At 37.6% G+C, this 24,616-nt stretch overlaps 1 protein-coding gene across 1 annotated transcript in view; it reads left to right on the top strand.

Annotated features, from left to right (window-relative positions):
- The first annotated feature begins 392 nt into the window (after nucleotides 1-392).
- The window catches only part of LOC124277494 (haloacid dehalogenase-like hydrolase domain-containing 5), a 55,958-nt gene continuing 31,734 nt past the window's right edge, over nucleotides 393-24,616 (top strand). Inside the window, exon 1 of the mRNA XM_046713195.1 lies at nucleotides 393-554. Within this exon, the coding sequence (XP_046569151.1) occupies nucleotides 429-554 (126 nt within the window). The 5' untranslated portion in view covers nucleotides 393-428. The remainder of the gene's footprint in view (nucleotides 555-24,616) is intronic.

Below are 24,616 nucleotides of genomic sequence, written 5' to 3'. Positions count from 1 at the left end.
ATCTCTATATGAATTCACACATCACATAATCGGACAGAGCGTTTAGGTTTTTAGCCGTCGGTATTTTAGTCTTTGTTCGTCGACGAGCTATTTTTTTTTGTCTTTCAATGAAGAATGTACGCACACAAACCTCACAGAATATGTCTTTCACATTAGAAGTAAATATCAGCTCTATCAAAAACTTCTCATTCTTGGAAAGGTGGCTTCCTTTTCCCATTCAATAACAAACAACAAAGAATATTTATAGACAGATTCTACACGTGACCTGACCGAATTTCTTTCCACAAGGATATTAACATTACACAGCGGGTAATATGACGACAGGGCTACAAGCTTTCTGATTGGTCGAATAAGAACACACCTCTTCTCAGGTCAGAGTTGAAGGTGACAAATCTGACATATCATTTTAGTCCAACAGCTGACGGAAAATGGCCTGTCGCCGGTGGCTGGGGTCGGCGATTATACCCGCCGATCGGTGGACTAACAGTCCACCCGTTATAGGATTGTTTCAGTTAGGCAAATCTGTGATACAAAGACGGTTTAGACACAAACAGGTAAGGCGGAAGAACATATTCCCATTGTTGCACAGGATTTTGAAGTTGACCTATGTTTTCGCGAACTCTCTGACTCTGTCACTGCCGTTCAATTTGGTAATATTCTAATATCACTCGTGCTAAAGGAACGACGTCAATTTGCCATTTTTGTATCAGGAATTGTGATATTTGGTCGAAAACGTGTTGAACTGTATAATTTTGGAACGATTGGTCTTGGCGTCGGTGCAGAATGGTTAATGTTCTTTGTATGAATGGTTGAAAGGGTACAAACGTACCGGAGATTCATTAGGGTTGGAATCAATACTGATGTACGTAGTATGCTGACACTTGTAACCTTGTTATATTCATTGTGATCGTGGCAATGTCATGTTGTGAAATATAATTAGGAGCAACAATGTATTATCTTAGTCTTACAAGTAGTCATTGTGTTAATTCATATCAATATAGTCTCATGTATGATCCAACCATCTAACATGACACCAGTGGAATGATCAAATTGATCAACAGCTGCTGATAAATGCAATTCAATTTTGACAATTATGAAGATATAAAGTGAAACTTATATGAATCCATAAATATTTTTTCTCTATTTTTGTTGTTGTGATTAACAAGTCAGTCTTGTTTGAAGTTATAAGCATTTCTATTCAACAAGTACTGAGTTTATAGTTATCAAAGAGGATGGAAACTCAGTCATGTTTGTGTAATGTCGTCCAACCTGTTCTGATTGTGCAAGTAAATGGAAATGATATAACCATAACATTAAACCATTCTATTAAACCATCAAAATTGTTCTCTATTCTAAAAAAAAGAAACATTTAGCTGAAATTAAAAGTTTAAATGGCATAATACTAATGATGAACTGGTTTTACAACTGTGTTGTGTGCTCCCATTAGTTAACGTATCTCAGTGGGCTAGCACTATAAAGCCAGCTTAAGTCTGGGCTAGTACAAGCAGCCGCATATACACATACACACACATGCACGTCGTCATATGAGCGAAATATTCTCAAGCACGACGTTAAACCCAATTTCACCTCACCTCACCTCACCTCACCTAACCTCACCCATTAGCTAACATGGTTAATCACTAGGCTGTAATGATCAGTTTGTACCAGTGACTGGGTGCATTACAGTGCTTTGTTACTGGAATTGTTCTGACATGAACTGTAATTGGATGTCCTTTGTTTAGTGGTAGGGTAAGCTTAGATCCGATTTAACAAGATTGGGCTAAATTTGAATAACCTTCGTTAGTCAATATGACGTGCTGTGACATCTTTTTACCTTGATTGTGTAATGAGGTGATTTATAATTTGAGACTCAGAGCTTAACACAGAAATTGTTTTACATAGAGAAATTGTGAAACCAGTAAATGGCCACCCAAGATAAATAAATAATATATTTTCTTGAATTAGGTTAACAGTATGAAGACAATACAATTGGTTAAAGTGAAATCATGAATGTCCAGAATGTAAGCAGTGTTTGATGTCTTGAAACAGACCTGTCTCTGTGCCAGAATACAGAATGACAGTATAGCAAGATTTGTTGTTTCCAGATAGGAATCCAGTCTACATTTAGCAAATAGAGTAGAAACTACTCAGGTTGATAAAAGAATAAGGAATGTACAGTTTGGAATGTGCTGTTATAGAAGACCAGCAGGCCTCCTAAACACAGTCCCATCCTGAAACTTCTCGAATGATCAAGCCTGCATTGCTTATGCAAACAACAAGGGGAGATAAATATAATGACTCTAAATATAGAACAGATCCATTCCAGAATGCTCCACTTCCTATTGACTACGGTTCTGATCCAGGCTGACATCACGTGATAATTTTTCACAATAGGGGTGAAACGGTACATTCTTACTACGGTATGGTACAGTACGTATTGCTGTACAAGGCCTTCGGTTCAGTCTGTTTCGGTTCAGTATATGAGATATGATCATAATGCAGAAACCTGACAACAAAAGCCAAAGCTTGCATTGTTTAATAACATGGAAAAGTAATAACCAAAATCTTTAATTATTTTAATTAACAAAACTGTCATTTTATAACAAGATAGAAGAATGGTATGAAAACCAAAAATACCAACATTTTGGATTGTGTTACAGTATACCAAACCAAAGGTTTCACCCCTATTTTACAATTAGTTCATACTTTTACTATCACTGACAATTACTACAACTAGATTTACAACAATGTCAACTGCCACACAACAGTTGGATAATATAACGATAACCACCCAGCAATGGAAGGTTGTAGAGGGCACTGACTGATAGCTACTAAACATAGTCCTGTAACCAAAACTTGGTGTGACCTTGTATGTCAGGGGAACACTGAAACAGGCCAGCAACCAAAGTAAAAGTTGTTTGACCAAATTTGTTAAACAAATTTTCCTGAAAGGGTCAGGGAATCAAGTGTGACCCTGTCTCAAGCAGTGAAATTTTCTGTGCAGAGTTGCTTCCCTTGGGAACCCCAGAAACCTATGATTGTATGTTTGAATCCTGGTTCTCCCCTTGGTTTCTAGGTTTGGCAGCACTATGCCTATATCTGTAGGTGTCACCAAGGTAGTACATGTCTTGGCCCACTGTGATATTGCTAGAATATTACTTAATGTGGTGTAGCACCAAACCCACTCACTCACTCACCTCCCACATTAAATTGATATTCAGCTGTGAAATAACTGGGATACTGTTTAAAGTGGTGTCAGACCCAACTCATGTGCCTGATCCGGTAGATTTGGTAAATATACAGTCCCTGCTTCAGGACTCTTACAAGTGGTTTACCATCACTGACCATCCGGGCTAGATCATCTCACTGTGTTTCACATTAATTATATGAAGTTTTAATTCATCACTCGCCAGAGGTGGTAGGGGGAGCTGAACTACGGGGTGGATTGGTTGGTATTTTGTTGTGTTTGTTTTTATGTTTTGTTTTTGTTTGTTTTCATCCCTATATGTTGTTTGTACTAGTTGGTCATGTGATTTTATGCGACCCAGAAGGCCAGTTTTGATAAGAAATATACCCAAGGCTTTGAAGGTTTGGGTTTTATTTAGTGGGCTTAGGATTGTTTGTAGTGTACATACCAAAGTTACGTCTATGTAGTTAAAGGCATATCCAGATGAATACTGGCTTAAAGTCACAAGAACCTATCTCCCCAGACAAACTATTCAATAATACAAATGTTATGGCTACTTAGTTGAATATATTGATCTGTTTTATATGAATACACCTGCCTTCACCTTTATTAGAATAACATTGAAATAATACAGTAATTTAGCCTTGTTAGGGCTCGATTTATTGTTGATTGTAATTTCACAGTCTGCTTCCGAGCATCAGTAAATGTGTCAACAAGACTGGTGTCAGTTCATCAGCAGAATTAACTATTCTCTCTGGTTGTTTGTTTATTGTAGGGCATGCCCCATTTTGTGTAATGTCGTCCAACCTGTTCTGATTGTGCAAGTAAATGGAAATGATATAACCATAACATTAAACCATTCTATTAAACCATCAAAATTGTTCTCTATTCTTAAAAAAAGAAACATTTAGCTGAAATTAAAAGTTTAAATGGCATAATACTAATGATGAACTGGTTTTACAACTGTGTTGTGTGCTCCCATTAGTTAACGTATCTCAGTGGGCTAGCACTATAAAGCCAGCTTAAGTCTGGGCTAGTACAAGCAGCCGCACATACACACACACACGCATGCACGTCGTCATATGAGCGAAATATTCTCAATTTCACTCACGTTAAACCCAATTTCACCTCACCTCACCCATTAGTTAACATGGTTAATCACTAGGCTGTAATGATCAGTTTGTACCAGTGACTGGGTGCATTACAGTGCTTTGTTACTGGAATTGTTCTGACATGAACTGTAATTGGATGTCCTTTGTTTAGTGGTAGGGTAAACTTAGATCCGATTTAACAAGATTGGGCTAAATTTGAATAGCCTTCAAGTTAGTCAATATGACGTGCTGTGACATCTTTTACCCTTGATTGTGTGAGGTGATTTATAAAGCGAGACTCAGAGCTTAACACAGCAATTGTTTTACATAGAGAAATTGTGAAACCAGTAAATGGCCACACAAGATAAATAAATAATATATTTTCTTGAATTAGGTTAACAGTATTGAAGACAATACAATGGGTTAAAGTGAAATCATGAATGTCCAGAATGTAAGCAGTGTTTGATGTCTTGAAACAGACCTGTCTCTGTGCCAGAATTCAGAATGACAGTATAGCAAGATTTGTTGTTTCCAGATGGGAATCCAGTCTACATTTAGCAAATAGTGTAGAAACTACTCAGGTTGATAAAAGAATAAGGAATGTGCAGTTCCCCTCACTTTGCTGTTATAGAAGACCAGCAGGCCTCCTAAACACTGTCCCATCCTGAAACTTCTCGAATGATCAAGCCTGCATTGTTTATGCAAACAACAAGGGGAGATGAATATAATCACTCTCAATACAGAACAGATCCATTCCAGAAAACTCCACTTCCTATTGACTCACGGTTCTGATTCAGGCTGGCAGCATGTGATAACTTTTCACAATAGGGGTGAAACGGTACATTCTTACTACGGTATGGTACAGTACGTATTAGCGGTACAAGGCCTTCGGTTTGGTCTGTTTCGGCTTCAGTATATATTTATGAGATATCTGAACATAATGCAGAAAACTGACAAGAAGAGCCAAAGCTTGCATTGTTTAATAACATGGAAAAATAATAACCAAAATCTTTCATTATTTTAATGAACAAAACTGTCATTTTATAAAATGGTATATGAAAACCAAAAATAAAAAACTTTTGGATTGTGTTACGGTATACCAAACCAAAGGTTTCACCCCTATTTTACAATTAGTTCATGCTTTTACTGTCACTGACAATTACTACAACTAGATTTACAACAATTTCTACTGCCACATAACAGTTGGATAATATAACGATAACCACCCAGCAATGGAAGGTTGTAGAGGGCACTGACTGATAGCTACTAAACATAGTCCTGTAACCAAAACTTGGTGTGACCTTGTATGTCAGGGGAACATTGAAACAGGCCAGCAACCAAAGTAAAAGTTGTTTGACCAAATTTGTTAAACAAATTTTCCTGAAAGGGTCAGGAAATCAAGTGTGACCCTGTCTCAAGCAGTGAAATTTTCTGTGCAGAGTTGCTTCCCTTGGGAACGCCAGAAACCTATGATTGTATGTTTGAATCCTGGTTCTCCCCTTGGTTTCTAGGTTTGGCAGCACTATCTATGCCTATATCTGTAGGTGTCACAAAGGTAGTACATGTCTTGGCCCACTGTGATATTGGTTAAAGCTAGAATATTACTTAATGTGGTGTAGCACCAAACCCACTCACTCACTCACTCACCTCCCACATTAAATTGATATTCAGCTGTGAAATAACTGGGATACTGTTTAAAGTGGTGTCAGACCCAACTCATGTGCCTGATCCGGTAGATTTGGTAAATATACAGTCCCTGCTTCAGGACTCTTACAAGTGGTTTACCACCACTGACCATCCGGGCTAGATCATCTCACTGTGTTTCACATTAATTATAGGAAGTTTTAATTCATCACTGCCAGAGGTGGTAGGGGGAGCTGAACTACGGGGTGGTTTGGTTGGTATTTTGTTGTGTTTGTTTTTATGTTTTGTTTTTGTTTGTTTTCATCCCTATATGTTGTTTGTACTAGTTGGTCATGTGATTTTATGCGACCCAGAAGGCCAGTTTTGATAAGAAATATACCCAAGGCTTTGAAGGTTTGGGTTTTATTTAGTGGGCTTAGGATTGTTTGTAGTGTACATAACAAAGTTACGTCTACGTAGTTAAAGGCATATCCAGATGAATACCGGCTTAAAGTCACAAGAACCTATCTCCCCAGACAAACTATTCAATAATTCAAATGTTATGGCTACTTAGTTGAATATATTGATCTGTTTTATATGAATACACCTGCCTTCACCTTTATTAGAATAACATTGAAATAATACAGTAATTTAGCCTTGTTAGGGCTCGATTTATTGTTGATTGTAATTTCACAGTCTGCTTCCAAGCATCAGTAAATGTGTCAACAAGATTGGTGTCAGTTCATCAGGAGAATTAAGTATTCTCTCTGGTTGTTTGTTTATTGTAGGACATGCCCCATTTTGTATCATCAACAAATTAACATCTTTTTATTATGTTAAGTTTAAATAGTTAGAGAACAAAGAGTTAGGCAGTAGTGTTTAGATTCTATAGCCATGGTTCACCCTTGTTGCACTGACTCTTTGTGTAATTCAGGAGCCTAGTGGTTAAAGTGTTCTCTTGTCACGCTGAAGGCCCAAGTTTGATTCCCCACATGGGTACAATATGTGAAGCCCATTTCCTGCCGTGATATTGATGGAATATTGCTAATAGCGGCCTAAAACCATACTCACTCACTCACTCACTCACTCACTCACTCACTCACTCACTCACTCACTCACTCACTCACTCACTCACTCACTCACTCACTCACTCACTCACTCACTCACTCACTCACCCACCCACCCACTCACCCACCCACTCACTCACTCTGTGTAATTCCCAGTTATATGTACAAATTTTTATACAAATAAAATTGAAGTCTCTTGTGAATTCCACACAAGTAGCATGCCATTTTTGAACCATAAGCTACCATAACACGCTTCCATAATAATATTTCCAAAAATATTTGAGCACCTGTTTAGGAAGGCAGGTGTAATAGATCTCCTGAACATTAAACCAAACTTACTGACCTTGAAGGCCAGGCAACCGACAACTGGCACCAGCAGGAGATTCGGTTGCCAGGAGAATCAGTCAGATACTAGGTAGCAAGGGAGATTATATAAGTTCTGTTTCAGCCCTGTTGATAGGGGCTGCGTCAGTTCTAGAAACATCCAAGACGTAATTCTAGATGCTGGTGACACAGCCCACAAATGCATATCATTCAGGCAAACTGTAAGGCAACTTGGCACAAGACCAGTCCCACTTGTGGACTGAAAAGCAATTGTCTTTGAATGAGATCAGAAGAAACATAAGTATCGGCTTGAGGCCTCCAACATGTGGTCCACGACATCTGCGTATGTAACTATAGGGGGTCTGTTTCAGCATTTAAGGCGAGACGAGATTGATGCAAAACTGTGCCTCTTCACTTCTCGTATGGTATTAGAAAATTAAATGCATCCATAGAATACTAAGATATATTACCAGCGGACTTATATAGAATAAGTATTAAAACTGATCCATAGAATACTAAGATATATTACCAGTGTACTTATATAGAATAAGTATTAAAACTGATCCAGTATGTCAGTGTGATATCCATGTGAAAATGGTGTACATTGTTTTTTAGAATGTCCATTTTTCATGCCACAGAGAGATACTCTGGTTCGAAGAATATTGTACACAACAGAATACCTTTAGTTGGTTGGTTGGTTGTTTAACACCTCACTCAGCAATATTCTAGCGATATTGTGGCGAGTGTGGTCTAGACAATCCAGTGATCCAAAGTGTGAGCATCAATTTCAGTTTGCATGGCAATGCAGATCTCTCAGTCAGTCTAAATCTGAATGTTTTCAAATATGTCTATATGTATATAAGCAGAACTAAGCAAATTCTCTGAACATGAATTACTCTGTTACTCTTTTTTGTCTATACCTTCCTGTGTCTCACATTCTGTTTATGTATACTGCAAATAGGTCTATGTAACTGCTGGGAAAGTTCTTTTCAAAGTTGGACAACTTGTACCCATTCCTTTTCTTTCACCTGTGAAAATCTGGGTTAGAACTAGTCTTCAGCAACCCAGGCGTGTTGAAGAGGCGCCTAACCAGATTGGACGGTCAGGCTCGCTGACTTGTTTGACACATGTCATTGTATCTCAGTTGCGTAGATTGATGCTCATGATGTTGATCACTGGATTGTCTGATCCAGGTTTAATTATTTACAGACTGGTGCCATATAGCTTTACGATTTCTGAGTGTGGTGTTAAACAACAAACAAATGAATGAATAAAATATGTTGATGCCAAACTTCAGACTGACTGACTGACTGAGTTTGGTTTTACGCCGCTTTTAGCAATATTCCAGCAACATCACGGCGGGGGACACCAGAAATGGGCTTCACACATTGTACCCATGTGGGGATTTGAACCCGGGTCTTCAGCGTGACGAGCCAACGCTTTAACCACTAGGCTACCCCACCGCACCCAAACTTCAGATGTACAAGTAAATGTGCAACTAGGAGAAGAGAACAACACCCTGTAACAGCATGTGCCACAGTAGCAAACATTTGTAGTAAACAACAGGAACTGCAGTACTTGTTGCTGTGTCTTACTGTTTCAACATGTTCGATGTTTATGGAGGCGGAAGCATAATTTATGGCATAAAAATGTCACTTTCCTGATGTTAATCATGGCATCTGTTAGGTAAAAAATAATTGATGGCATAATTCAGTCATTTGATAATGCATATTTTTTCATTTTGAAAAATTATTACCTATATGAATAAAGTATTGTGAATATTATAATGATACTGATCAAATTTCATTGTGTTATTATCTGAACATATGAAAATATATATGTATGTAGAATATCTTGAATATATTTTATGAAGATATAGGCTTGGTATCATAATATACACTTTAATGAATTATTTGATGAACAGTGAGTCGTGTCTAGAAGTAGTGAGTGATTGAGTGAGTTTAGTTTTACGCCGCACTCAGCAATATTCCAGCTATATGGCGGCGGTTTGTAAATAATCGACTCTGGACCAGACAATCCAGTGATCAACAGCATGAGCTTCGATCTGCGCAATTGGGAACCGATGACATGTGTCAACCAAGTCAGCGAGCCTGACCACCCGATCCCGTTAGTCGCCTCTTACGACAAGCATGGGTTACTGAAGATCAAGTCTAACCCGCACCTTCTAAAAGTCTGTCTAAAAGTAGAAATTGTCACTTTCACAGTGAAAGTATTCTAAACAGCCATCCTAGTGCATCAACAGAAGATAGTATTGTCATTATAAAATTTCATGACAACTAATTAAAGGTAATAATCTGAACAATGTTATATTTATATTTTGACGTACTGAAGATAATTGTAAACCACAAACAGAACTTTTGTTATTATTGTGTAATGATGTAGATGGTGAGCCCTGCTTCAGAAAGATGTCTGGTAAATGCTAAAGGTTTCAGGTGACATTTTTGCTTCTTGCTAACTAAATTCAAACCTCGTTGTGTAATGATGGTAAAAACATTTTTAATATCAATATTAATCCTTTATCTGGTGTGTACAAAACATTGCTCTTATGCTACACACATGGCTACAGAGTTTCAGTCACTATCTCGATGGAGAAATCCACAATCTCTATGAAGACACGATTGCAAGATCAGCAAATTTCTGATTCAAGCATCTCTTGTTTTTGTGATAGTTTTGATCTGTCAACTGATAGCCATTTTAGAAATAAATATAATAGTGTGTTAAATAATTATTATATAGTACTGGTAAATACACAAATAATTGCATCCATTTTTTACATAACTGGGGTCACTTGAGGTTGTCACTTGTGTGTTGCGGCTTCACCAGCTTCACTGAGAGGCGTCACACATGAATACCAGGTGGCTAGAATGGGGCCATTTTTACAAATGATTTCATGTTTGATTTATTGTTAATTTATTTTTGTCTGGATTTGATTTATTGCTAAAATAACTCAATGTGGATGGTTGAGGATTTAATAAGGCTAGAAACAGCTGTATCAACGTACTGATTGTGGCATGGTGACAGTATGATCCTCCATGACATGGTCGTCAGTGCCATATGGCTCACTTCAGCAGTGTGTAGTGTAGAGAATACAAGGAGGGTAACGGGTAGCTTATGGGGAAGTGAAAGGTCACAGTGCAGCATTTTTTGTTTTATTCCAGATAAAGACCTGTTACATTTAGAGGTCCGTGCCCAGGTTACCAACGGACACCTTATAGCATTTGTCACATTACATTGATCTGGATGTTTGTAAGGCATTACAAAACACACACACAGACATCCACTAGTACATGACTAAATATTGTTTGTAGTTTTCAATAATCTGTTATTTCAGAAAAAAACATTCAGTTGACTGATCCCTTGCAAGAAAATTAAAAATTGAAAATGTTGAAAATTTAGGTATAAATTGTATATTTATGTATCTATCCCATCTCACGTGCAGTTATGTAAAACAGACCTATTTTCAGTGCAGTTATGTAAAACAGACTTGTTTTAGTCATAACAATTTACCCGTCTCTGACAGAAAAATTCTTCGTTAGAATCACATCAGGTGATTTGAAATATGTGGTATGTGAGACAAATACGCTGAATCAGCCTCGTATCTGATCTGGAAATACTTCCTGGTGAGACTACCTGTGACATTAAAGCCATGTACTGTGATGCAGGAGCACAGAAATACCACAGTGTAACAAGGATGTAGCTAGTTCACACACAGATCTCCACCTGATGTGTCCATTAACAGTCTAGGTTCAGCTGGTGCTTGTACACATTTTTACCTTGCTGTTCACATGTAAAACCAAACCTCGTAGTTTACAGGCACCGGTTAGACTTGCACAAGTTTCTAAGGTAAAAATTAATAGTTTATATGATAATTTCTAAAAATAATTAGGGACTGGGGTCCATCTAGACTTGCCTCTTCAAAGGATAGAAGTACTATACATCCATGGGCTCAGCAGTTAGTACAGTCTTGGAGCAAGGCTAAGGCACCAGTATATTGTGGGAGAAAAAACTGATTGGAAAAAGCTACAGACATATTTAGCCAACTAGGAGATAAACATACTGTGTTTTCAATGTTATAAGCAGGTTTCTTGATATAACTGGCTTAATTCAAGTTCAAAGTTCATACACAAAACTGAGTAATTTCCTGGGGTATTATCACTAATGTTGTCATTTACATTGGGTGTTGATTCCTTTCTTTGTGATTTCAGTATATTCTTTCTTCTTCGGGTTCAGTCAGGTGGATTTTCTAAATCATTTTCATGTAGAGTTTCGCTTGACATTTTGTATCAGGTGACTTCTAATTTCCATCTGTTCAAGTGCTGTCCCTTGTATCATGTCAGCTGTGCATGTCACGTGGCTGAGTTACGATGAGGCATGACATTCTTCGTTATTCAGTGCAGCAGATTACATGTTTACGGAATTCTGTCAGTAAATAACAATTTGTATAATTGTACATAAACTGAACAGTCTGATTTGATCATTTATGCTCTGTGTTGTTATATACTGTTGTTTTCTTAAAATTTAACAACACAGTCAACTAAAAATTAATTTGGTTGTTTTCATGTATGTTACATATTTTACACAAATATCAGGAGTTTTGCAAGTTGCTGCAAATGAAGAGATTCGTTTTTGTATTCTTGCAAAACTTGTGAGTGAGTGAGCGAGAATGGTTTTATGCTGCTTTTAACAACATTCCAGCATAATCACGGTGGGGAATACCAGAGGGTTTCCCCCCACCCATAAAAAACTTGTATGTGCATATTCCATAGTGTCAGTAAAGCTTGCTCCCAGCAACCCATGCTCCTTGTAAGAAGTTACTAATTAGATCAGGTGATGAGGCTCACTTGCTGATTTGTGTGATGCTTGTCATATCCCAGTTGTTTGGATCGATGCTCATGACTTCACTCACTGGATTGTGTGGTCCAAACTGGAATATTTACTGCTGTCACACAGCTTGAATATTACGGAGCGTTGTCAAACAGCAAACAGACAAAACAGTAAAGCTTGTCTCTTGTACCTTTAAACCTCTTATTAAAATGTAGTGATCATCCTATTAAGATGGACAGCAGCTCTAAAAAAAAATATTTTTAATCCACCAATAAATTCTTGGAAGTAAATCCTAAATCTTGATATGTATATCATATATCGGCCATTCGTCAGTGGTTTTACTGAAACGTTTACTATGACATGACATAAGTCCTATTCAGAACCCGTAACAAAGGTGCACATTGTGAACTTTAAACACAGTCAAATTCCGTCTATGCACTGTACAGAAAGGAGTTATGAATTCTTAGTACTACAGCGCTCCTCGATAACAGCCATCTGTTGAATCCCATGTGTGACTTAGAGGTCGAACAGTATCGATTATTGAGGAGTGATACTGCAAGTCCTTCTATATTACAAACTCGTTTCACTTTCTAAACCAGGGTAAATATGCAGAGATGTTGTGACATTTAGGTAACAGATGTTTCTTAAACATTGTCATTTTTTCATGTATGAACTATTTTGCGACCAGATTCAAAGCAAAGGGAAGATTTGGCTTCAATCCGTTTTATGTGCTGTTTAAAGACTCTAGTATCAGACATATTCATACTTTTGCTTACTGAATCCAACTGCTCGCTGAACATTCAAATATATATTGAAATATATATATTAATGGCATGTTGTTGACCGTTCGGCTAAATATATTTTTCAGTATGTCTGTCTATGAAACCTCAGAAAATTAATTGAACTGTGAATTTATTTCCATTATGAATGCCTGAAGCTGCAGATCTGTTTTCAACTAGAATAATTGCATATCTGGCATAAATGTTAATCCAGAATATGACTTAAAGTAGCAGACATGTTGACAGTGAGCAGATGACTTGAGCCCATCAAGAGGGACACCCTTGCATTATAACTGAAAATGCTTGGAAGAGTTATCTAGGGGAGATAATGACCATGCCAATGTATTAACATTTGTTTGACATAATTAACCATTTTGGGAGGCAAGTTATATATTATTTACTTTTTTGATAGATTAAGTATCTTACATAAGCCTACACACTGAACTCTTACTTATAAACATAAATATGTTATCAAAAGGTTAATATTGAGGTACTCAACTCAAGTTAAGGGACAGTGGGGTAGCCTAGTGGTTAAAGTGTTCGATTCCCCACATGGGTACAATGTTTGAAGCCCATTTCTGGTGTCCCCATGCCATGAAATTGTTGGAATATTTCCAAAAGCGGCATAAAACTAAATTCACTCACTCACTAACTCAAGTTAAGTTTCAACCTTCAAGAGACTCAAGTTGAAAACTTTGGACCCATTGAAACCATATGGGGTAGGGGTTGGTCGGTAGCAGGTAGAAGGGGAGTGGAGGGGAGGGAAGAAGGGGGGATTTGATGTGTGTTGATGAAACAGAAGATACGATCTGTTCCAGAAAGCTACTGTTCATTCATTGCACCTTTAGCCTGACAAACGCATGAGATTCCGTTTCAGAGCACTGGGACTTGTCATAATATGTGCCAATCATGGATATACGTCAGGATTTGTTTGTAAATAGCAAGTGTAGGATGGAACTGTTTCACAAACCTGTCAGGACCTTAGTGCTCAAGTTTGAGATGCAACAGTGGAGCAAAGACACAAGTGTATAAAAATATTATTTGTAACTGATGCATTCAAGTGAATATTGTATGTATGCAAGGAATATGTCTGAATCATATCATTATATCGTAGTGACAATGGGTAAACATATTTGGTCAGAGATATTGTGCAGGAACTTCAAGCCCTGATATCAGCTTAACTTTAAAATGTATTATTTATTATAAGTAGAGATGGTGAAAAGATACTGATGTTACAGATGTAATATAAGAATTATCACGAGATACACAAATGTGCCTCTTTTCCTGCCAAAACAACTGTGAAACTGTATGCGTGAAAGGGAAGGAGCGTAACTGTTATTTCATGTTCATTTTGTCGAACTTTGCAGGAAGCACTTTGCTATGTACTTCGTATTTTAAGCAATGAATCCCCTTTTCACCACAAACTAATTTGGGTAATATTTCACATCAATTTTTTTTTGTATCAGTAGTGAGAGATATGAAAGAAATTCAGAAAAGTAATTATAATTTAGCTATTTTTTGTATAATGGTGGGTCTGAAAACACAAAATGAATCAATAATTTGATTAGAACTAGAAAATAAATAACATGTGGCCATAAAATTCACAGTTTGTCTGTTATATCTTCTTACCACCTGCTATTCACACAACCACCACCACTCTGTCAGTGTCATCTCACAGGTAACATTGAGACACAATGCAGTCCGATCATGCAAGAAGGAGCTTTTCATATGGGGCCGAGAATAATAGACACATAGAAAGTTTATGCATTTGTTTCCAAACTTAAGTCAACATTTTCAACAAACTAATAAAAGTTGGTGCCAGGAAATTGAATATATGTCACATAAAGCAGTGAAGCTTTAGCTAGAAGTGACGACCAATGCGAAGGATTCTTTTTGTTAACGCTACTTGTGACATGAAAAGGCTGCAGGATTATGTGTGTGGGGACTCGAATGAGGTGAACATATCTGTATAAGGATATTAGTTACCTGGCTGAAGCTTGTGAGGGAGGAAAGTTTCATATTCTTTGTTCAATTATATAAGGTAGCAATGGATTTTGTGAAATACGTAATAAATAATACCTCGATCCTCAAATACCTGAATGTTGGACTGTACGGTAGTATTGGTGAACCGCAATACACCTTTCACATCATACATGGTACAATATTTTGTCTGAGAAAAAAATGGGATATTTAAAGGTATTACTTAGTAAACATTTGTGAGAATCTCCATGGTTTAAGTTAAAATCAGTTTCATTCACAACTGATTAATTGACAATGACATACTTTACATTATATATATTGTATAGAAAAGGAAGAAATTATCCCTTAATGTCAAACCTAATATTGATGTTGATCAGAACAGATGCCTTGATTGCAATGTATTGCTATACAATATATAAGCCAATACACAACCCTACCTGCTGTACTATATATTGCTGTACTATATATTGCTGTACTCTATATTGCTGTACTCTATATTGCTGTACAATGTATTGCTGTACTCTATATAAGCCAATACACAACCCTACCTGCTGTACAACCTGCAGGAAACTCAGAACAAAGTTGCTTTATTTGTTTTGTTTCTTATCTTAAACCATGGACTGAAAATACAGTCATATGAAATACCAAATTTTCACCAAGCATGCTGTATGCCTTTAAATTTATAATGGTGAAAAAACATATGCTACTCCTAAATTCTATGGGTTTTTTTTACATCTTAAATGTACTGAAGTAAATTATCTTTTCCTATCAAACCTAGACCCTATTACTGCTATGGTAACAGTTCCTCTGAAAAACAATACCAAAATGTGTCAAATTCTACCTCCGAGCTCTTCTTTTCATTGTGGGAAGTGATTGGGGTAGTCTTTTCCTTCATCCTCTCTCACTTCCTAGTAACACCCTGAACACCCTGGGAAAAAGTAGCATAAGTCTGTTCATTATTGTATTTTGGAACTAATGATGGCCATATCTTTGATATGATTCTGTATTAATATTATGCCCTATTCAGTTGTGAAACAGTTTGAATGTTTTGTAACCCCTGCCCTTTTTATTCCCCCTAGTTATAGGCAGTGATGTTGAGGTAAGTGAAGGTGTGTGATATTGACACAGTGGCATACTTCCTCGTACTAGCGTCCCAGGTTGCATCATCTGTACAGGCAAACACTTCACAACCCACGTGCCCAGCATGGGTAGTTCACAACAAAGTTGCCCTGACAACATGGGGGACCAGCCAAGGTCAGGGTCATTCAAAAAGGAAAAACCCTTCCCCTTTAGAACCCAATGTAAATATCGCCTCTAACATGTGAATCATGTGTACAATATATTTGATATCGCCTGACTAACCCTTCCCCTGTAGAACCCAATGTAAATATTGCCTCTAACATGTGAATCATGTGTACAATATATTTGATATCGCCTGACTCAGCATGAACCAACATTCAGTCCCAGAAATATAGTTACCTTACTAAAAATGTGTTATCTACCAAAAATAAAATAAAATCCAATTGGAGGCAAGAATTATGCTAATTTCGAGAGCTGAGTCTAATCTAAAGATGCCAAATGATTGTAGTCTTTAGTTGGATTCCTGATTCTCAGGGAGACAAACTTCACTAAACATGGTCATATCTGATGTTTTTAACTTACATTATCTGTAAGCTCATTAAGAGAATAGGTATAATTTGAATAGCCATTTTCATTTTGCTGCAATATATTCAGTAAACTCTTGCATTTCGCTAACATTTCCTATCACAGACCAAGCAAGTGGTACAGCCTCCTGCTTATATGTGTGGGAGTTTGTTGTTTTATACCCCACTCATCAATATTCACAGTATATGTGGCAGCCTGTAAATAATTAAGATTCCGGACCAGACAATCCAGGGAGTGATTATAAGTTGTATGCTTCTCCCTGGGGTAATACGGTCTGATGTACGCCTGTTTGTAGCAGTGTCTCCTGAGCCGACAGGTGAGGGATGACACTGCTACAAAAAGGTGTACATCAGACTGTATTACCCCAGGGAGAAGCATACAACATATTTATCTTACCGCTATGTTAAATGTACAAAATACCATCTTATTTTATTTTGAAGATTGCTACCAACTATACGACATGTAAACAACATGGCGTCTGTTTCTCGACTGGAATTTTAAAATCAGTGAAACATATTCTGACAAGCTTAAAACTGCTATAAAAATGGTTAATTATGTTTAAGTTGAGTTTGCAAACAATTCAATCTATAAAATAGTTTAAATAAAGCAGTGAAAGTCGGTAAAATAAATGTGTACATAGTGAACTCAAAAACAGCTAATCGAACAGTTTTTGAACTCTGCGCACTGCATCGCCATATTATTGAAACACATCCTTTGGCAAGAAGACATATACTGTAAACGCATTCTTATTTTCGCGTGGTGCAATTTTTACGCGGAATTGACAGTTTAGACTACTTCGCATGGTCAATTGTTCACGCTAAATCAGTAATTGCCGGAACTGCCAGCTGTCTCTTTGGCCACTTCTAATAGCAGTGAAAACAAACAGAGTGGCTTAACCTGTCAGGCGGCGCTTATAGCTTACTCACAGGAAATCCCTATCTGTGCGATATACTAGTACACAGTAATCCATTTACTCCCGAAGAGATGAAAACACATCAGTCTTATGTTCCGAATTCTGACGATTTGACGAATTAACTTATACTGTATATGAAGCTCTTTGTGATTTCAAACAAGCCGGGTTGTTGTGAATGAGATGATTGAGTGTTAGTGACTATTCACTTCATGATGTACTGGTGAATAAAATCTTAATGAATAAATAAAATACTGCTGTATTATTTCTTTCCGAAGTCGCTTCACGGTAATCTGTTTTGTATCAAACCATGTCATGTGACCAATTTCCATGGCGGCCACAACACACATTGCTGTTTTCGCTAATTCGCAATGGATTTGGCTCATTATTTAATTATGTTTTAGGAAATCCATTACAGCTTACAGTTAAGTATGATCAGTTGTCATTTTAAGATTCCCGTTGATTTCTGTCTTCAAACGTGATGTGTTATAGTAACAACTCAGGGGCGAGCGTGGCTAGACTGAATGAATGACAGGTTTATTCGCGGTGTATAAATTTTCGCGCTAAAATGTTTCGCGCGAAAAGCGTGAAAATAAAACCTGCGCGAAATATAATACGTTTACAGTATATAGCATGACCAGAAATTATTGAGAATTTTAGGAATAAGTTTAATTGGATTTCTAGTATAAACAACCTTGACCAGCTATCAAGTGTTTGGTTTCATTCAAGAGAGACAACTCTGTTAATCTTTTTTCATTAGTTTGTGAAGAGTTATCCCCCTTTGTTTACTTGCCAGCAGACGACATTTTCAGTGATCCTCAGTATGGATGATTTAGAGAAGAGGAAGTTGATTTTAGAGTATTATAACAAGGACATCAGATCAGCTAAAGTGATTTCAAGTAGAACAGGCATCCCTTTGTCCACTGTTTATAGTGTTTTGAAAAAATATTGCAAATGGATATGGCATTGAGCACCAGGGAGGCGCAGGTAGGCCCAGAAAATTGACTGTCTGTGACAGGAGGCGGCTTGGTATTCTTGTTTCTAAAAACAAACGAAGGAGTTTAGAAAACTTAAGGCTGGATATGATTGATAGAGGAACTGTGGCTGTCTGTAAGGAGACAATTAGAACTGAGCTGCATGCAATGGGTTGGCAGAAAAGTTGACGAATTCAATCACCGATCATGAAACCTAAAAAAAAGGAGCCAAGGTTGAACTGGTGCTTACAGCATAGAAATTTTAACTGGGACAGTGTGATTTTCTCAGATGAAAGTTGTGTGTGGCTGTTTCCTAATACACTGAAATTCTGGACCAAACAAACTGAAAAACCTTTGTATCAGCCCAAAGTCCAGTCCTAAATTTAACGCTCTGTGGCATATTGTGTTAGGGGCAACGCCTAAAGTCCCTCTGTGTATTTGAAGGGAATATGAACAGTGAGCGGTACACAGATATTCTCGAGGGACATTTACTTCCATTTGCTCATGTGTTCTATGGAAATCTTTTGATTTTCCAGCAGGACAACGACCCAAAACATCGTTCAAAGCATTCACAGGCCTGGTTTCGGACCCAAAATATGACATTATTAGATTGGCCAAGCTTGTCTTTGAATCTGGAGTTATGTTCTGCTAATATTCACATTTAATATGTGAGTAATGAGTGAAAAAATATAAATATTTACAATCTTTAAATTCTCAATAATTTCTGTTTGTACTGTATATATATACATGTATGCCTTAAGAAGGAAAGCATTAAAATAACAACAAGAGAATATTGGGTTCAAGGTCAGAGGTGAGGCTGATCTGTGGGCTGCCCTAATAAATAATGAGTATGTTAGGATGGGCAATTACAGTTGCCAGCAGCAGCAGCAGCAATGGGTGACAATGTTCCCAGCAGCATATAGAGCAATCACATTTCTGCTGAAAAGCAGACAATAATAAGGCAAAGCCAAAAGATTCCTATCCGCTGAGAAGCAGACATTCTCTTCCCACAGAGGTTACTTGTCATATCTTCCTACGAACCTCTGTTCTAATACGGCCATATTTCCCGGTTCTCGTAAAATCCCCTAGCGGCACAAGATCGCAACACGAATTATCTCCCTTCTTTCTATCCAATCTGAACACGTTTTATATCGACTTAGATTCAACTTGACTAACACAAGCAACTTGTGTTGATGTTACACACAAGACGTTTAATGGCTAGCTTGTCCGTTGTCAACGAGGGCGACGGAGACGCCACTGATCCGCCATAACATGACTGAGTTCTGTCTAGAAGAAACGTTTACGCATCGTGTAGGGGAAGAAGTTTAGTTTTCTCGAAGCATACGGAAATTACCGAGGCCTTGCGAATGATCACTTTTGAAACAACGTCGCTGATTGCACAACTAAATCTGATTGCCTCCAATCACGAGTCCTGGACGTTCACACCATGAAATGGCCGTATTAGAACAGAGGTTATGTAGGAAGATATGACAGGAGTAACCTCTGTGGGAAGAGAATGAGAAGCAGAAGGGTTAAACAGATTCCGGCTGAAGAGCCGTCCTGCCATAATTTTGAATATTGCCTAAGTATTAATGATTGCAGCCCACAAGATCCAGGCCACCCCTAACACTTATTGACATAGGCATATATACATAGACATTACAAGCCCTTTGCCAATAATGTACAATCTGGAAACAGAAAGAAGAAAGAGATGGCTAGGAAGGGTGGGAGGCAAGCAAAAATATAACTTAATGCAGGAGACAAAGAGGATAGACTCACTGTGTGAATCTAAAAAATCAATGGATGAACAAAAGATGACGTCATCAGAAGGAGACACATGACGTCATTGGAATTAACATAACTGGAAGTGACGTAAGCAAACATAAAAGAGCGGGAAGAATGAACTGAAAGGAAGTGTGAATGGTTTCAATAAACGCATTGAGTGTTAAGCACTAAATGAGATTATGACGTCCTACGATTGTTAGTGATACAGCTTCTCGTCGGAGAGTTTGGCGGTTACCGTGGCAGCAGGTAATATGTTTTCCAGTTGTCACCCTACTGGGAGGGGTGACACGGAAACTTGTTAAAGCGTCATTGACCAATGAAATTAAAGTATTTTACATGAAGGTAAGATAAATTGTGATATATGACACACTGTCAGGTTACATGAACTCACTGTCAACCAAGTCCCTGAGTCATCACCATTTGATTCGTTAGGTTTCCCTCACGACTTGTCCAGGTTTCAAGGAGCCAATTCAAACTCAAAATCCTAATGGGTTCCCAAATTAGTCACTTCTTATATGCAAGGTTAAAATGAATACATTAAGAATGATATGTAATTGTTTTTTCGTCTCAATATTAATAACTTTTTTAATAGTTTTTTTTATGACACAAACTTGTTATTGGTCATAATATTACTTAATAGATATATACTTAATATATATAATTACATGACATCATGTCATTTACATATGATATATATGTATTCAAATTTTTTAAAGAAACTTAATTTGCTAGGGCCTGGACTAAAGTTGACTAAAACACAAAAACTCATCACATGTGTTTGTATAGTTTATTCAAGATCTCTTTAATAGTTTGTTCAAAAGATGTACATGCTTAAGATTTTAACATCTGAAAATAATTCTTATTATGATGCGGCCGAACGTTGTGACATTTGGAAACAACAACAATAACAATTGACTATGTAGGTTGCCTCTTACGCTTGACCCACATAGTATATCAATGAAGTCCTTCTCTGTTTATTGTTGGTCGTGACTCAGCCATCTGTTTGTTGACAGCTTGTTATCGGGGCAATCCCGTCCATGAGGCGTGACAGTGGAGTACTGTATCCTGCTGTTATCAGGGCCGAGGCCTACATATATCTGTTTTGTAGGTAGGTCCTATAGTGTAGCAAGTGCAGTTCTGCTGATGCAACCTTGTTGTATAAGACCCATCACATGGTTCCACTGTGTTGATATGGTTTTGCCATTTATAAAATCTGCTCAAGTTGTTATGACATTTTGCTCTAGCTTTCAAACTGTATGATGATGATCGCTGTCTTGACAATTCTGTGTTCACTATCGTGACAATTCTGTGTTCACTATCTTGACAACAAGATTTCCATTATCTTGACAATGCTGTGTTCACTATCTTGACAACAAGATTTCCATTATCTTGACAATGCTGTGTTCACTATCTTGACAACAAGATTTCCATTATCTTGACAATGCTGTGTTCACTATCTTGACAATTCTGTGTTCACTATCTTGACAACAAGATTTCCATTATCTTGACAATGCTGTGTTCACTATCTTGACAAGATTTCCACTATCTTGACAATGCTGTGTTCACTATCTTGACAACATATTTCCATTATCTTGACAATGCTGTGTTCACTATCTTGACAATGCTGTGTTCACTATCTTGACAACATATTTCCACTATCTTGACAATGCTGTGTTCACTATCTTGACAATGCTGTGTTCACTATCTTGACAATGCTGTGTTCACTATCTTGACAACATATTTCCACTATCTTGACAATGCTGTGTTCACTATCTTGACAATGCTGTGTTCACTATCTTGACAATTCTGTGTTCACTATCTTGACAACAAGATTTCCATTATCTTGACAATGCTGTGTTCACTATCTTGACAACAAGATTTCCACTATCTTGACAATGCTGTGTTCACTATCTTGACAACATATTTCCACTATCTTGACAATGCTCTGTTCACTATCTTGACAATGCTGTGTTCACTATCTTGACAATGCTGTGTTCACTATCTTGACAATGCTGTGTTCACTATCTTGACAATGCTGTGTTCACTATCATGACAATACCATTTCCATTATCTTGACCGTGCTGTGTTCACTATCTTGACAATGCTGTGTTCACTATCTTGACAACAAGATTTCCATTATCTTGACAATGCTGTGTTCACTATCTTGACAACAAGATTTCCACTATCTTGACAATGCTGTGACACATACTGTCTTGATGACACTATGTCTACAGTCTTGATGAAGATATGCCCACTACCTTGATGAAACAATCATACCCACTATCTTGACAACACTGTCAACTATACTCACAATGCTGTCAGAAATCATAATGTGGGTTTGTTCACAATTGCCTTTGTTCACCCAACAGAATATGGGTACCCGGTAGGATAAGTCATGTGACCATTAGCCTTCTAGCGCCTACACTATGATTTATGATGAGGTTCATAATGGTCTCACCGTAGGCAAGTGGGTTTGTTCAAAGTTGCCTATGTTCACCAAACAGAAAATGGGTACCCAGTGGGATAAGTCATGTGACTGTTAGCCTTCTAGCAGCTTCAGGTCTACCAAAGAAAACTTTCCCACTGTGCAGAAAAACGCAGAAAAGCCCAAATTAATCGTGGAAATAGCAACATAAACATAATACCTCGCTACTGACACAGTAAAAACGGCAACTTTAAATCGCTAACACCGCATCATAAAACGAGGAGCCCTCAACTTCGATTTTGCGCATGCGCACATGGAAGAGGAAGTCTCTACCGCATGCTGACATTTTCCACCTTGGACAAAAGTTACATTCCTTTTTAAGTATTTCTGTTGTGTTATTTGGCATTTATCATCAGGATACTTGTGTGCACACCTTTTTAGTTTACTTTCCATTCATATGAAACGATTGACAGCAATTATTTCGACATATTTAATACTTCTTCTACGCGAGGCGATTCACGGTTGCTCGGAAATTGGAAGGAAGCCCGGATCGTAATGCGCGTGCGCAGTAGAGGTCAAAGTTCGCTGATATAAAAATGTTGCAGTTTCATAGTTTTTCGTTGCCGTTTTTACTGTTTCAGTAGCGAGGTAATGTGTTTATGTTGCTATTTCCACAATTAATATGGGCTTTTCTGCGTTTTTCTGCACAGTGGGAAAGTTTTCTTTGGTAGGCCTGAGCTTGGGTTATCCAGGGTAATGATAATCACATTGTGCTGTGCTTTGATTGTTAGCTCTATGAGCATTCACCTTGTGAATGGAGCTTAGCATATTATACATGCACGTTTTATTAAACTTGACATGGCTCTGTCTGATAAACGTGTTAGTAAACAGAATGGGCCAGTTGCTCTTCCTATTAGGACCACCGTCTGTGATTCCTCGACACCATCAGTGATTCCTCGACATTCTCTGACAAAGTTAATCAGTATGGGTCCGGAGGTCAGTTGACCACACTAGCCAATGTGACACTGATAAGCCCTGGCGTATCACTAGAACATATAAGCTAATGACGTCTGCTCGAGACGTCTGCTCCAGACCAATAGTCCTTAGCATGTCATTGGTTTGCCTTTGTCTAATGTCTTGATCACGAGGAATTATTCCTTGGTAATCACCTTGTGAGAGGTGATTGGCATTCTAGAGCAAGATGGTGTTGGTTGGGATATTCCTTGTAAAAAGTAATTTGCCCCTAAATGCTGGAGAAAACAATTGTCTTCAAGTTTTAGGCCAGACTAATGTTATTTCTTGTGTTATGGATCCGCCGGTCGTATTTTTTCAAGAATAAGAACAAAAATAAAAATGAATTTTCCCGCTCAAAAAATAAATCCTAATGTATTTATTGGCCAAAAATGTGAACTTACAAGAAAATGTTTTTAGATTGTTTTGTGACCCACATACACTTCATAAATTTCCAAAAGTAAAATACTTTTAGTATTTAAAGGAATATTACTTTGACTGCTAATTGGTTTTGTTTGTTTGGGTTGTTTTGTCCTCCTGCCGTTAGGTTTTCTAAGGACAAAAATACGTAAAACAAGAAATAAGATTGGTCTGGCCTTAATAAAAAAAAGAATACATTCATCACGGCTGATGTTGTGATAAATGATGATGTGGGTACAAAACTATTGATGGCTCCACAATTTTGTTAATAACATTTGTATGCTTTGAAACCGTGACTGAAACATTTTTTCTCAGATAATCCAGTGATTAACACAATGTGTGAAGCCCATTTCTGGTGTCCCCCACCATAATATCCCTGGAATATTGCTAAAAGTGTTGTAAAACTAAACTCACTCACTCACCCAGTGATTGACATCATGAACATCTGTGACATGAAGACAACCAACTCACCAAATCTGACCTGCTGTCTAATACTCAGAAATAGTTTATCCACATTAAGTCAGTTTGTC

Source organism: Haliotis rubra, unplaced genomic scaffold (genome assembly GCF_003918875.1).
Source record: "Haliotis rubra isolate DU_JTF1 unplaced genomic scaffold, ASM391887v1 Scf222, whole genome shotgun sequence".
Taxonomy (NCBI): domain Eukaryota; kingdom Metazoa; phylum Mollusca; class Gastropoda; order Lepetellida; family Haliotidae; genus Haliotis; species Haliotis rubra.
Note: the sequence above shows the minus strand (reverse complement) of the source record. Positions and strands in the feature narration are given on the sequence as shown.